Genomic DNA, 15,293 nt, shown 5'->3' with positions numbered 1-15,293 from the left:
TGTTGAGTCTTTTGCACACAGAAGAAGTGAGGTTATCAACCTTAGCAAGAATATTGTGTGAAGCTGTAACATCAGGGAACATACAGTAGGAGCCTGAGGGTAAGAAATCTTCTGCAGCCTCCTCTACCACCACTTCCAGGTCCACAACATTACCGTCCATGTCTGCCTTTTCTAGGGTAAGAATATCTGGATCTGACTTTGGTGGAGAAAGTGAGGCTGGTGAAGGAACTTGGCGTTTGAGCCATGGACAGTGATGGCTGTATAAAATCTGTTAGCTATCTGAGAAATTGTGACAATTGTTGAAGAAAAGTCTGCCTTAGATAGGATGCTTATTGTCTTACCTGAGATAAAGCTAGAATTGGATGCAGAGACTGATGTTAAAACAGATACCTGCTCCAAAGCAAGGGAAGCATTATCACTGAGTTTGAGTGTTTTGAAGGCCTTCGGCAGAGGCAGTGTTCACCTGAGCTTTTGCCGTGGCTCCCTTGAGCCTGGTTTCCATCATTGCTATGGATGAGAGTACTGGGATAAACAGCAACCCAAGTGAAGCCTGACCAGCAGTGATGCCCTCTTTGCAAATGGGTGGGAGGAAGCTGCTGAGTACCTTATAAAGACTCTAGGCAGAACTAGTGGTAAAGTGTGCCGCCTGTGGTGTGATGTACACCCTAGTCATCCACCTGAGACTTCGCTCTGAGTGGTTGAATTTTAGTGCCAAGTTAAAATGATTATACTGTAAATGAATGCATTCCAAACACATTGCTGTTTTCCTGATAGTTATTACATGTAAATGCATACTATTCAAGATACACATAATTAAGCGTAAAGTAACAGAGGTAATAGGTCTCATAGTTGCTGTGGGGCTGCAGCAACTGTAAAACAGGGTGACCCTGTCTTACCTGTCCATGCCCACGGTCCCTTTAAAAGTTCCAGGCTTTACCCATCATAGTGGGCATACCCCTGACCGCTATAACATGTCTGCTACATGATAGCAAGAAAACCTTCCTGTGTGCCACAATGAAACTAGTTTCACTTTGCTACTAACAGCCTGACTTAAAGCAGAATATTTATAAAGCAGTGAATCAAGACTACTAAACTGTGTTCGGTGGTGGCTTTCAGCAGAGCTTTGCTCTACATATTTACAGTAAGTAAAAAAAATCTCCTAGCACATGAACATTTTATTTGCTTATGTTCATTTTGTGTTTTATTTGGGGAAGAAAATGCAAAAAGAGATTAAAAAAACATAAATGTGGGTATTCTAAAATGTTACAATAATGTTTTTAATGGTTAAATATAATGTTAAATATAATGTTTTTTGTATTTAAACACTAAGTATTTTAAAAAACATATAAAACCATTCTTGGAAGACAATATCACAAAAGAAAAACATTGTTTGCCACCATTGTTTTGGACTGAGGAAAGGTTAGAACCCCTGTCAGGTTTCTATTGCTGTCTGTGACCCTGCTGTGGAGATTCACCTTCATTATTCATTGTAACTGGAACACATTGATGGGAAATATAAAATGTTACTGTTGTCACTAAAACAAGAGATGTTCTGTGACAAAGAGGGAATTGGCTTCAGTTTGGAGAGATTAATCCTCACCTGATGCTTGTATCTCTGGGGAAGAAAGTAAAGTGAAAATGTCCTCAACAGCACACAGGCAGCAAATAAAAATAGTTCTATTTCCTACTAATTCCAAGACTTAAAAGTAAAACATTTGAAACGAGACACATTAGTAGCTGTATGCTCCAAATCCATTCACACATCTAAAAAAAAAAAATGTTCTGGTCCATGAGGGATCTGTGCAGTAATCAAGTGTTCAACTTTGCCTTTGTGCAAGAGCTTCCTGTAATAAAGACCAGTCAAACTGCTGCTCTCTCGCCTTCTGCAGGGTGACTGGTCTGGTCCCCGCCCCCTTTTGTAGTTTTCTGCTGGCAGTTTGTAGTGTGTGGAGTCTGCTGGGTCCCTCCCATAGCTCTGCTCCCTGCTGAGCTCACGGCTGTTTTTACATAGCAATATCTGGGCTTAAAAGGCATTTGGTGCACACAAAGTGAATTTATATTTTTGGCTATTGAAAAATATATTTGCATAAAAGTGTTGGTGCCTGGAATTTAACTTCATTTAATAAATTTTAAAAAAAGCAAAAATTCTAACAGGAAAACACCAAATTGAACTACTGAAACACTTTATCCAGCTTACCACTTTCTTCCCAAACAGAGGCTTGGGGGTCTCCTTTTGCAGCTGATTGGCTATCTGTTCAGCCAATGAGCTCACACCACCTGTATATATCTTTATGTACTTCTGACAGAGGGGAAATGAGGAAGAGAGGAAGAAGAGGGCATGAGCCACAGGTAAAAGGTGAAAATGTCAAAGGTCACACACCTCCAATCAACTGGTGCGAGCGGGTGAGGCATAGTGGAGTGGCCCAGCAGCAGCGCACACACACACTGAGGCACAGGTCAAATCTGTTAGTAGCAGGTGTCCCCTGTATGACAGTATCAACAGCCAACTAAGCACAGTGCCAGGTCTGTTCCGGCACCCAAGTACACTATATGCCCAAGTTAATCAGCAAATTTCTGTTCACTGTAAAGCTGTGGGTTTGTTAATAGTTTGGTTCCCTGGGTTAGTTATTAGAAAAGTTTTGACTATTTTTGAAACTACACCAGGAGAGGTATGAAAAATATATGTGGAAAAAAAAAAAAAAAAATCACATAACAGGGTGTGCTGGAACAAAAATGTCATTGAAACTCAACATTACCTAAAAGTATTTTTTTAACTGTGAATATAATGCGTAACAAGCAGAATGTCTATTACGTTTTTTTCTGTACCACTTCCTTTCCCAGTGACACCAGTAAAAGATATAAGATGGTCCAGATGTGACTACAACGGAAATAAAAAAACTGCATGCAGATGGTAAATAAACGTGCTTTTGTTACAGTCTCTGACTGCAGAGATATCTTATCCATTTTTTTCCTTTCATTTATGGGATTACCTCTGCTGTGCACACAGAGAAATCCAACAATTATTGGATTAACATGTTCCCAACTATTAACAGGGATATGAGAAATCAACCTGGACTGCAGGGCCTCCTATAAAAACCCATGTCCTGTAGTTTCATACTTCTATGGCCATGGAGCCCTCCTGCTGCCCGCAAAGATCTTTACACATCATATGGGTGTACCTGATTCTGTACATGCTACAGAATGAACTAGTATGGGATTTTTAACCACTTAACTTGTAAACCATTACTGGGCAAATGTCTCACACAAGATCCCCTCTATAAGAACCTTGCATAAGAACTGTTTTCAGAATCTGGCAATCAATTGGAGTCTGAGCGGGGGGGTGGCTGAGTAACAGACAGATTGCTCCTGTTTAAGCCACTTTTAGAAATGAGGCAGAAAGCCTTCAAGCTGTGTTCAGCAGAAGTGCCTCTCACCTATGGATAACTCAAGCGCATGCTTTTAGCTGTACACACCAGAGCTTTGCACACACATGTGTGTTGGAAACATGCTACCTGTCGGATGTCATCGTAAGAGGGGGAGGCAGGGCGTTCAGTGGAGCGAAGGGAGACAGAATGCTGCCATTGGTCGACTGGAGAGCGACGGGCGGGTTCAAGATCAAACTGAGAAGCGGAAAAAATTATTAGTATTGAACTTGAAGGGGGGGGGGCTTTTAGGAAAAGAGGAAATAAACATTGGTTTAGATAAATGCAAAAAAACTTGGGAATCCAACTAAGAGTCAGGTATGGAGTGAGGAAGGGAAACTAAAGACTAAAAGCCAATGGCAAATTTAGCATCATTGTTATGCATCAGCCCCACTTGACTATACCTCCATGAATAATTTGCCCACCTAAATGAATATAACATTTACTGTATATACATTTTAACCGCTTCAGCCCCGGAAGATTTTACCCCCTTCCTGACCAGAGCACTTTTTGCGAGTCGGCATTGTGTTGCTTTAACTGACAATTGCACGGTCATGTGATGTTGCACCCAAACAAAACTGATGTCCTTTTTTTCCCCAGAAATAGAGCTTTCTTTTGGTGGTATTTGATCACCTCTGCGGTTTTTATTTTTTGCGCTATAAACAAAAAAATAGTGGCAATTTTGAAAAAAAACACGCATTATTTTTTACTTTTTGCTATAATAAATACCCCCAAAAATATATTAAAAAAAACTATTTTCTTTCCCCCAGTTTCTGATATGTATTCTTCTAAATATTTTTGGTAAAAGAAAAAAAAAAATTCGAAATAAGCGTATATTGAATGATTTGCGCATAAGTTATAGCGTCTACAAAATAGGGGATAGTTTTATGGACATATTGGACAATTTTGACACATTTTTGGGACCATTGGCATTAATACAGCAATCAATGCTATAAAAATGCATCGATTACTGTAAAAATGTCACTGGCAGTGAAGGGGTTAACACTAGAGGGTGATCAAGGGGTTAATGTGTGCCCTAGTGTGTGTTCTAACTCAAGGGGGGAGGGGACTGTTCAGGGGGGATGACAGATCGCTGTTCATACAGATCCCGGTTCTCCATGTGTCAGCGCCAATCGCGGGAGCCCGGCGTTGATCGTGACCGGCAGGCACTCGCATCGGCTCGGGGGTGTGGGGGGGGTCGCGCCACAGGGCGAAGCGGCGTTACGTACTTACTTATTTTGTGTATGAAGACTCCTACATGTGATCACTGTCACAGCCAACATAGTGATAAGAGAATGAGGACTCACTATTAATAGAGGGGATCAGAGTGACAGCCAGGTCTAACAGCTAGCAGCCACACAGCGTTGGCTGTTTGTTGTCAAAGGGAGATCACAGACTACATGTACCCCAGGCATCGGGAAGGAGGACGTTTATCTATAGTTCGTGTGTGGGAAAAAGATACATTTTTGACAAATTAGATAGCGTTTGGCCCAAACATTAGCTACAAGTGTCTATGCAGTATTAGAAGAACTTGAAAACTGTTCCTAAAACAATAAGGAACAGTTTAAAATTTGCCTAAATAGGGAAATAAACCAGGGCTTGCATTGTCTCCCACTAATAAATGTTTTACAAATGTTCAGATTTTGGAAGAATGTGCTTCATTGTCTCACACTATATGCAAATTAAAGGACAATGTGTAAACGGTTAAAGCTTGACAGCAATCACTCCCGTTTACTTTCTCTTTGTTAAAAGGAGTGGAGCTCCAAGTAAAATGTTTGAAGAGGTTTTGTCTCACAGCCCAACTAAAAGTTCTATGAAAATGTTTAAATGAACCTGTACTTGGACTGTGTAAAAGCAACACACTCATTTTAATTCCTTCCTTCAAAAAAAAAAAAAAAAAAAGTTTGGGATGTCCAGAAAATGTTTTATTCAGAAGATGCATACAATAAAATGGCTTTTTTTTTAGCAGGTTTGAAATGCTTAGATGGGTACTGCAAGAGCTGTAAAGCAGCAACGACCAGTGAGCAGGCTTTTTTTTTTTTATTTATTACAATTAACTTAAGGCTCGGTTCACACATGGGCGGCACGACTTGCAGGTCGCCTCAGCGAGGCGACCTGCAAACGACTGCCGGGGCGACTTGCGAGACGACTTCTGCATAGAAGTCTATGCAAGTCGCCCCAAGTCGCCCCCAAAGTAATACAGGAACCTTTTTCTAAGTCGGAGCGACTTGCGTCGCTCCAATTAGAACGGTTCCATAGCACAGAACGGGAGGCGACTTGTCAGGCGACTAGGTCGCCTGACAAGTCGCCCCAGTGTGAACCGAGGTATTCCATAATGATTAGATTAGCTCTAGAAAACACCTCCCTCAGTACCTACCAAGCCCCGATGAAGGAGGATGCTTTTGTAGACCCCCAAAATGTAATAGTTGTTTTACTGAATAAAATAAAACAAACATTTTGGACTTCACACATCCCAGTTTTGGTGTGTTTCACTATTGTTTAACCCATCCCATGTGACAGTGCTCAGCCAATAACCAGCACTGTCACAGACTACTCTATACTTAGAAGTATACTTTTTTTTTTTTTTTGCTCAGTAGCTGCATGGCTGGGGAGCAAGAGGGGGTACATGCTACTCTTGGGAGAGGGACACTAAATCAAACCAGTTTCTTTTTTTGCATGGGAAAAGCACAAGCTTGCTCTAAAGCTAAATGCATTCCAGATGCATAAAAACAAAAGAAGTGCCAAGTCTTACAGTTGGTTTTCTTTTGAGAGTGATAGCCTGAGTAGAAACACCTGTCCCCTGTCACTATGCTTCAGAGATTGACAGTTGCGTGTGGAAACAGTGGCCTCTCTGCAGAGGTCCAACACATCCTCTTCTAAGTCAGAGCTCTCCAATCAACAGGGAGCATGAGCCATTTTGATTGCAGACCTATAGGTCTGGCGTAGCAAGGGGTGTGTCAGACCTCTGTATAGAGACTACTACTTCCATACAGAGAGCAAGGGTCCTTCTCTACAGAATGTTGGCAGGGTACAGGCTTTTCTACTCAGGATGTGCACGCTTTCTAAATTGTAAGGCTTTAAACATCTTTTGTTTTGATGAATGTGAAATGTGTTTAGCTGGTTGAAACAGAAGGTTCAACTGGGCATTAAACCTGGTGTGAAGAGAAGATGCTAGTGCATGTTAACACCCTAAATGTCTGTTTATGTGTTTGCACTCAAGCACGCCAAACCCATGCGGTTTACCCTCTCCGGGCTGGGACACGTCTCCCTGCGGTCGCCAGGCGGCACCGGACTACTCTGAATGGGATAGAAGAGAGAAAATAAGTAAGACATATGGAATAAACGTAAGGTGAGCAGGCAGCTGGCACTGCCACAGATGGAGCCGTGAGTGGCATTGGTGAACAGCCAAAGCAGAGTGTGCTGGTATTGACAGCATGTGAGGTCCTGGCAGGGTGCATTTATATACCATATGAATGCATAAGTACACAGATCCTTAAAATAGGAATTGGTTGAAAGAGTCGGGTTTTAGGGATGGGATGTTATGACTGGCTGAAGGAAAGCAGGGTCACGGAGAAAAAAAAAAACATGGACTTTGGCATTTTGTGAGCTGATTGACCCAACAAGAATTTTCTGTTACACTGGAAAACCAGCCACTTTCCAATATTTCTACGGGTATGAAAAGGTTGTACCATAATTTTATCACTTGCCATGAACTCGCGATTTTTAGATTACAAAAAAAAAAAAAAAAAAATTATAATTACACAAAAAAAAACCAAAAAAACTTTGAGCTCCAAAATAAGGAATCAAGATCAAATGGGGAGCTTACAATGATTTGAGCCATACAGGGACATCCTCCAATACTAGATTTTAGACAGAACAGCAAAATTATTTTCAGCCTGAAAAGGCTTTTATGTCTGGGACAGGTGAATCCGATCATGCTTTGTATGATAGACAAACCCAGTTAAACCCAAATTTGATTATTCGCACAATCATGCAGAAGTCTGATTCCTCCATCTGTACATAGACAGTCAGCCATAAGCAGTGAGGCACGCATAAAGCATATCACCCGAGTCACCTGCATCAAAGGGCTTGGGACAGGGTACGGCCGAGAGTACAGACTGATGACCTTTTTAGGGCAAGTCCGGGGCAGGTCATTATACCTGGGCTTAAAGATGGACAGAAGAGTTGGGGAGAAATTCACAAAATCGACAACAGGTGTACAAATTATACCTTTATCTGTCTGAATGATTATATTAAAGAAATCCTGACAATCCAAGAAGAAGATGAAATCTCTGAGACATGTTAACCTCAGTGTGACTCAGCCCCCTAGTGGCCAGTTCCCAGCCTACATGTCTCAGCCCCCTAGTGGGCAGTTCCCAGCCTACATGTCTCAGCCCCCTAGTGGGCAGTTCCCAGCCTACATGTCTCAGCCCCCTAGTGGGCAGTTCCCAGCCTACATGTCTCAGCCCCCTAGTGGGCAGTTCCCAGCCTACATGTCTCAGCCCCCTAGTGGGCAGTTCCCAGCCTACATGTCTCAGCCCCCTAGTGGGCAGTTCCCAGCCCCCTAGTGGGCAGTTCCCAGCCCCCTAGTGGGCAGTTCCCAGCCTACATGTCTCAGCCCCCTAGTGGGCAGTTCCCAGCCTACATGTCTCAGCCCCCTAGTGGGCAGTTCCCAGCCTAGGTGCCTCAGCTGCGTAATAGCCAGCACCTAGCTGACTTGTCTTAGCCCCTCAGTGACAGCTGCCAGCCTATGTGCAATAACCCTACAGTGTCCAGTTCCCAACCACTGTACCCTAGCCTGTCAGCAACATATTCCCAGCCTACATGCCTGGGCACTGCAGTGGTCAATCCCAAGCTCATTTGCCTCAGCCCTTCAGGGTCCAGGACTTAGCCCACCTACCCTAGTCCCACAGTAGCCAGTCTTCAGCATGAGTAAAATAACTCCAAGGGTCAGTACACAGACGGTGTATAAATAGCCGCACAGTGACCTGTCCCCAATCCCTATGCACCTCAACTCTTCCGTGCCAGTCCCCCACCTATGTGCTTTAACCACTTAGTGCAGTTATGGCGCACCTTGGCACCCCAGATGTTTTGGAACTACATTTCCCATGATGTTCAACTACACTGCAGAGTGCATGAGCATCATGGAAACTGTAGTTCCAAAACATGTGGGGTGCCAAGGTTTGCCATCGATGACTTAGTGGATCAGTCATCATTCTTTGTATGTTAACTATTAAGTGACTAGTATTCAACCTATGAGCGTTACCCATTTGAGAGCTAGTTGGCAACTTCACAACATGGTCCTACTACAGCTCCCTGTTACTGAAATAATGAAGCCACGGCGGTTTAATAATGTTACAGCTGCAGTAGGATACTGATGAAATGCAGTTCCCAACCAGCACCCCTCTATTACCCAGAAGCCACCTATACATTGTTTTATGGGCAGTTGATGAATTATGGGGTGTATTTCTCCAGTACACCCACTTCACTTCATTACACCATTCATGAATGCACACACATTCACTAGTTAATACTAAGTGAATTTATAGTGAATAAAATATTAAGCATTTGCTTGGCCATACACACAAACGTTTCAACCAATGCAACATGTCCTATTTTCTGATTCTCTAAATAATTGCTTTGACGCTACAGTATAGATTATAAACACTCATACTAGTGTGGAGTGACCTGTAGTCATTCAGCCGGCACTGGTTACCTGTTTCCACTGTGGCTCTTTGTGACTGAGGGCAGCTTGTTCTAGTAAGCGCTGCTGGTAAGGCAATAAGGGTTTCTGAGGGGTGTCCGAGAGGAGACGGAAGAGTAGGGGTAATGATGATAGAAGGATATGAAGAGGAGGAAAAGGGAGACATGTGAGAAAATAAAATGGAACACAGGCAGACAAGACACTTCTCAAAGTGACCACATGGTTTCAATGTGGCGCACAGGAAAAGAAATAAATTGCTATTTAAAACTGAAGTATATTCTGCTTATATTTATATTCTTTGATTCCTATCTCTCCCTTCATAAACATGAAAATTCAATTTTAAAATATCTTTCAGGTTTTTTAGACCCAGTGATAACATCACTGGGTCTCTATGCTACAAAGGCATGCTTAGTGGGAGGGGCCGGCAAGGTGCAGTGCATAGCTTCCTGACATGATCACATCGCCCTTCCTTAATACTCTTTCCAAGAGCCTTCAGCACTGATGAAAGCAGTGCATGGGCTGGCTCTTGGGAGGAGTTATGTAAATATCAAAATGCCTTCATAAGTTGGTGAATGTCAGTCAGAAGGAACTTTACCTACATGTGATGCTAAACCTATATCATTGAAAGAACTGAAATCCAATGAATGAAATGGGTGAGCCAGCAACAATTAGGCTTCGGAGAAAAGCATTACATATTTCTGAACGTCTGCCAGCCAGGAAATAAGGCAGGCTCTAAAGGACTTGTTTCAGCTTCTAATGCACATTGGGAGAAGCTCACAGTGTACAATGAAATCAGAGTAAGCAATTTTTAGCACAGGAGAGGAGCCTGAACAACTGTCCAAGACTGAAGGGAAGGCTGTTTAGCTTTAAGTACTCTGTCTTAAAAATATAAACTGCAACTTAGGTATATCACATAGCATTTTGGTACAGTGTATATTTCACACAGCATCATCAAAAGGAATTCAGTGTCCTCTCATGGCCGCTTACCTGCTTCCGCAGGCCCGTGTTAGGTGCTGGAGCATTCTCCTCAAATTTAGCCAGTAGCTGCGTCGCCATTGACTTCACTTTGTTCTGGTTGTTGGCTGCAGTGTCCAATCTCTTGTCTGTTCCAGAGCTCAGTTGGGAAGGGCGCTCCTCCCGCAGAGTCCGCGGACCCTCCTCCTGCAAATAAGATGTAAAAACTATTAAGTCTTTTCCCACCCCTCTTTGACCAACAGTAACAGTAACCCTGCAATTGAGCAAGTGGAGTGAAATCTGTGTAGGTTATACTATGATGGTGGAGTAGAGTGAAATCTGCACAGAAAGATCAATGAATGTTTTGGAGAATGGTCTGACAAATGTGTGCGCACACAAACAAACATACAAGCCAAGGTCTGCAAGGTCGTCTTTGCTGAGCCGCAATCAACTTTATTAGCACCAGGGTCAAACAGACATTCTATCCTCTGTCACACATGAATGCAAAACTAACATTTTACTCGTGATATGGGCTCAATTATGCGGGACTTATGGGAGTTGGCTTGAGTGAGGTCATCTGTGTATGTTAACGTAACATATAAAGCACATCTAAAATCGAAAAACAAAACTGTAATAAACTGCAGCTTGCCAGACCTTAGATGTAGTGGCTGCATTTGTTTTGTTTTTTAGGCCTTTCTTTTTCCTTTAGCTTCACCTGGGGATTCTGCACTTATCGAACAGATACACATTTTAAATTTTATATTTACCTGACCAAACAGGAAGCAAATATGGGCAGCGAATCAATAGAATTTACATACATTTTACTGCAGATTTATTTTATTCTCTGAAGGTTACCGTTCTAGAGGTGCTCCCCAGCTGCATTGGCCGTTATTTATTATGATATCATCCCAGCAAAGTTTCCAAACTGACGTGGAAGAAAAGCCTAAGCGTAAGTATTCCTAAAAATGTTCCCTCCCTCCCTCCCTCCTCCTACTTGTCCTGCATACCCAATGTAAAAAAAAAAAAAAAAATGGATCTGTGCAATAACCACTTTTTAATTTGCACCGAGTGATCCTGCAGCTCAGACACCCGTGTCAGTGAGTGGCACCTGGGGAGGAGAGGGAGTGTTTGTAATGGCTGGGCCATGGGACCCCTAGGGTGTGACATCACGGCTCCTGGAATTCATATCCACTGCCGAGCACTCCATTACACCAATGAACCAGAGCTCCAGGATCACAGGACTGGACCCAACCAGATTTGAAAAAAAAAAAAAAAAAAAGAATTGGTAGGTGCGAAGATCTTTTTTATACAGGATAGGTCGGAAGGAAAAAGGAAACTTTAAGAATACTTAACATTAGGCTTTTTTCAGTTTAAAGTGTATGTAAAGACATTTTTTTTAGTTTTGGACGGAGTAGAAGGGACTAAGACCATTGTCAGGCTTTTATTCCTCAAATTAAAATTTCCTTTTTTTGCCATTTTTATTTACTACCAATGTATTTCATTGTGAAGGCCTTCATATTTATTTCTAGTTTTACAATCATTTATAGACCGATAGTGTTTTTTTATGAGTTATTTTATATAAAACTGATGAATTTTAAACACGCATTGAATATACAAAGTCATAGGATTACAACCATTTATGTATCTGTTTTATAACCCCGAAGAGGGGAGATCTTTAAGTTGTTTTAGATTTTCTGTTCATAAAATACCATCAGTATCAAAAGACCTTGGGTCTTCGGTCTGTCGTTCTCAGACTTTTAATACTTTATTCCTATGTTTTTTTTATTTGTGTGTCCCTGCTGGGGAGATTCACCCTCGTGGTCCTGGCAACCAATATACCAAGACAGAAAGTGATGGGAAAACCAAACCTCTCAGCAGAACAGTGAGGCAAAAATTTTCAAGGGGGACAAGTGTCCAGTGACAAAATGACTAAGGGCTCATTCGCACTAGTGAGGCAAAAATTTTCAAGGGGGACAAGTGTCCAGTGACAAAATGACTAAGGGCTCATTCGCACTAGCATTTACAGCAGTGTTTCTCAATGTCAGTGCTCAAGGCGCACCAACAGCTCATGTTTTCAGGCTTACCATTATTTTGCACAGGTGATTTGAACAGTTTCACTGCCTTAGTAATTATCTCAGCCATTTCATCTGAGGTAAATCCTAAAAACATGATCTGTTGGTGCTCCTTGAGGACTGGAATTGAGAAACATTGATTTACATTTGAAAGAACTTTTATTAACCCTTTCATGACTAAGCCTATTTTTGAAATTTGGTGTTTACAAGTTAAAATCCGTATTTTTTGCTAGAAAATTACTTAGAGTTCCCAAACATTATATATATTTTTTTAGCAGAGAATCTAGAGAATAAAATGGCGATTGTTGCAATATTTTTTATCACACGGTATTTGTGCAGCGGTGTTTTAAACGCAAATTTTTGGAAAAGGGACACTTTCATGAATTTTAAAAAATCCAAACAGTAAAGTTACCCCAATTTTTTTGTATAATGTGAAAGATGATGTTACGCCGAGTAAATAGATACCAAACATGTCACCCTTTATAATTGCACGCACTCGTGGAATGGCGACAAACTACGGTACCTATGAATTTCCATAGGCGACGCTTTAAAAATTTTTTACGGTTACCAGGTTTGAGTTACAGAGGAGGTCTAGGGCTAGAATTATTGCTCTTGCTCTGACAATCGCGACGATACCTCACAAGTGTGGTTTGAACACCGTTTACATATGCGGGTGTGACTTCCATATGCGTTTTCTTCGCTGCGCGAGCTCGCGGGGACAGGGGCACTTCAACATTTTTTTTTTTTTTTATTTTATTTATTTTTTTACTTTATAAATTGTGTTTTAAAAAATTTTTTTTTTTCTTTACTTTTATTGCTGTCACAAGGAATGTAAACATCCCTTGTGACAGTAATAGGTGGTGACAGGTACTCTTTATGGAGGGATGGGGGGTCTAAAAGACCCCCCATCCCTCCTTTACACTTCAAAGTATTCAGATCGCCGAAAACGGCGATTCTGAATACTGTGTACTTTTTTAAATTCGGCGCCATTGGCAGCCGAGTAAACGGGAAGTGACGTCATGACGTCGCTTCCGCGTTTACAACGAGAAGGCTGGAACGAAGCCGCTCACAGCTTCGTTCCAGGCCGCCCCCAGCCGCCAAAGGTACCTGATTGGACACCGGGCCTCCCGATCGCACGGGAGGCCCGGTAACAGCGGCGGGAGGGGGGGGGGGGGGGGGGATGTCCCCTCCCGCTCCTCCGGTATAACAACCGAGCGGCTTTTAGCCGCATCGGTTGTTATACACGGGTAGCCGATCGCCTGCTGTAAACAACGGTACCGGGATGATGCCTGCAGCTGCGGGCATCATCCCGGTATAACCCCGGAAGGCCGAGTACGCATATCTGCGTACGGTCGGCGGGAAGGGGTTAGTAATTGCATGTCAGTAACAGAAAATAATTGCATGGTATACATAGAAGTTCAAGTATACATGTTCACAACACAGAGAACACTGTACAAGGGGAGACCATTCATATACATCTAACAGAATAGACTACTTATTTGGAGCATCTGGTAAAAGGTCAGGATCACATCACCTGAACCAGTGAAAAACACTGATTTAGAAGAAGGTAAAAGCCATCGGTTGAGCCATGCTTTTACTGTCCTCAACTGCTACCCCCTTCAACTGTAGAGGAAGTGATGGAAAGCCTCCTCACCGTCTGTCAAATGCTCTTCGAAGAGCAATTCAAACACAGATCACGCTTCAGAGACCAAAGCTTGTTTGAACAAACCCTAAGAGAAATTACACTCACTTTGTTAGGACTTCAGGATGGGAAGTGAAGGTTAATCTCTCCAAAGGTCACAAATAGAAAAAAAAAAGTTTTAACCCCTTCCTTCCCATTAAGGCTTTGGCAATAACACAGCCTCTCAACTTTTTTAAACACAGAAATGCTTGAAATAACTTTTCAGGCACAAGGAACGCCTGCTAGTACTTACTATTTCTACAACTACCTGTACATTTGATTTATGGTCACTGGGAAGAATGCTCTTTACATTTGTGGTCATCGGTTAAAAAAATCCCTTCTTACAGATAGCTAAAAGGTTACTTCTCTATAGCAGTGATCATCAACCCTGTAATCAGGGGCCACTAACAGGCCAGGTTTTATGTATTACCTTGGAGAGATGCAGACTAGAGGACAGGGTTGATGACCACTGCTCTATAGGGCAGACATTGCTCATTGCTCACGCTGGGTTCACACCCAATAAGGATGCAGCTCACAGCAGGGGTCTGTTGCATCCCTGTTCTCGATTTCAGAGATGAATCTTTGCCTGAATTTGGACCTGAAACTGAGGCAAAGATGCACAGGACCCCTGTGCAATGACTCCCTGGAGATGTGTGAACCGGCTCCATTGAGAGCCGGTCACACTCTCCTGTCATGCAAATTGGATGCGGAGAAAGCTACATCCAATTCGCATAAGTGTGAACCCAGACTCAAGGAACCTCTAGCAACCTCTGGAGGAACTATGGTTAAAAAAAGGCTGCTTTAACCACTTGCTGACTACCTGCAGTATATTTACGGCTGGTGGGTGGCTCCCCAGGGTCAGCGATGTAGTCATATCGCAGTGGAAACGCACACTGCACATTCCTCCTGGGGTGCGCAACAGCACAATGTGCAAAATGCTGTGTTCACTGGAAACAGCAGACTGTGGTGATCGTTACTGGGCTGTATTGAGTGGTCCAGATACCATGTTGTCGTTGTGTGATCACGTCATACAGTAACCAATATTCATATATGCAATTCATTATTGTTTACTACTGTGTATGATCTGTGATTGGTCATCAGTTTTCACATGGTTATTGGGCCACACACACACCACCCTTTGTGCTGGGACTACGCCGCACAGTGCACTCCTAGCTCAGTGACCAGGGTCTCACACTATCAGGACCCGGAACTGTCGGTTCCGGGTCACCTGATCGCCTCTGATTGGCCATCAAAGTGATCAGTCACCGTGAGCCCGCACCTGGGTTTCCTTCCACTTCTGAACTTAGATTTTAGAGAAAGATGCATTGCATCTCCCCCTTCTTGCAGGAGAGTAATTGTAAACAAACCAAGTATGTTTTTTTTTTTTTTTTTCTTTATTTTTAACATTTGATTTATTTTTTAAATCAAATCAAATAAAAAAAAATCAAAGGTCGACAGGG

At 42.5% G+C, this 15,293-nt stretch overlaps 1 protein-coding gene across 24 annotated transcripts in view; it reads right to left on the bottom strand.

Moving 5' to 3' along the window:
* MICAL3 (microtubule associated monooxygenase, calponin and LIM domain containing 3) overlaps nucleotides 1-15,293 on the bottom strand; it is a 313,530-nt gene that overhangs the window by 117,740 nt on the left and 180,497 nt on the right. For 15 of the 24 annotated variants that reach the window (XM_073621556.1, XM_073621539.1, XM_073621540.1 and 12 more), the window contains exons 16-21: nucleotides 10,114-10,287; nucleotides 9,139-9,213; nucleotides 7,498-7,587; nucleotides 6,666-6,719; nucleotides 3,513-3,620; nucleotides 2,198-2,299 (exon numbers count right to left, since the gene is read on the bottom strand). In XM_073621556.1, the coding sequence (XP_073477657.1) occupies nucleotides 2,198-2,299; nucleotides 3,513-3,620; nucleotides 6,666-6,719; nucleotides 7,498-7,587; nucleotides 9,139-9,213; nucleotides 10,114-10,287 (603 nt within the window). The remainder of the gene's footprint in view (nucleotides 1-2,197; nucleotides 2,300-3,512; nucleotides 3,621-6,665; nucleotides 6,720-7,497; nucleotides 7,588-9,138; nucleotides 9,214-10,113; nucleotides 10,288-15,293) is intronic. The other 9 variants (XM_073621554.1, XM_073621560.1, XM_073621557.1 and 6 more) reach the window with 4 other exon arrangements.

Source organism: Aquarana catesbeiana, linkage group LG03 (genome assembly GCF_042186555.1).
Source record: "Aquarana catesbeiana isolate 2022-GZ linkage group LG03, ASM4218655v1, whole genome shotgun sequence".
Lineage (NCBI taxonomy): Eukaryota > Metazoa > Chordata > Amphibia > Anura > Ranidae > Aquarana > Aquarana catesbeiana.
This window is presented reverse-complemented; position numbering and strand designations above follow the sequence as displayed.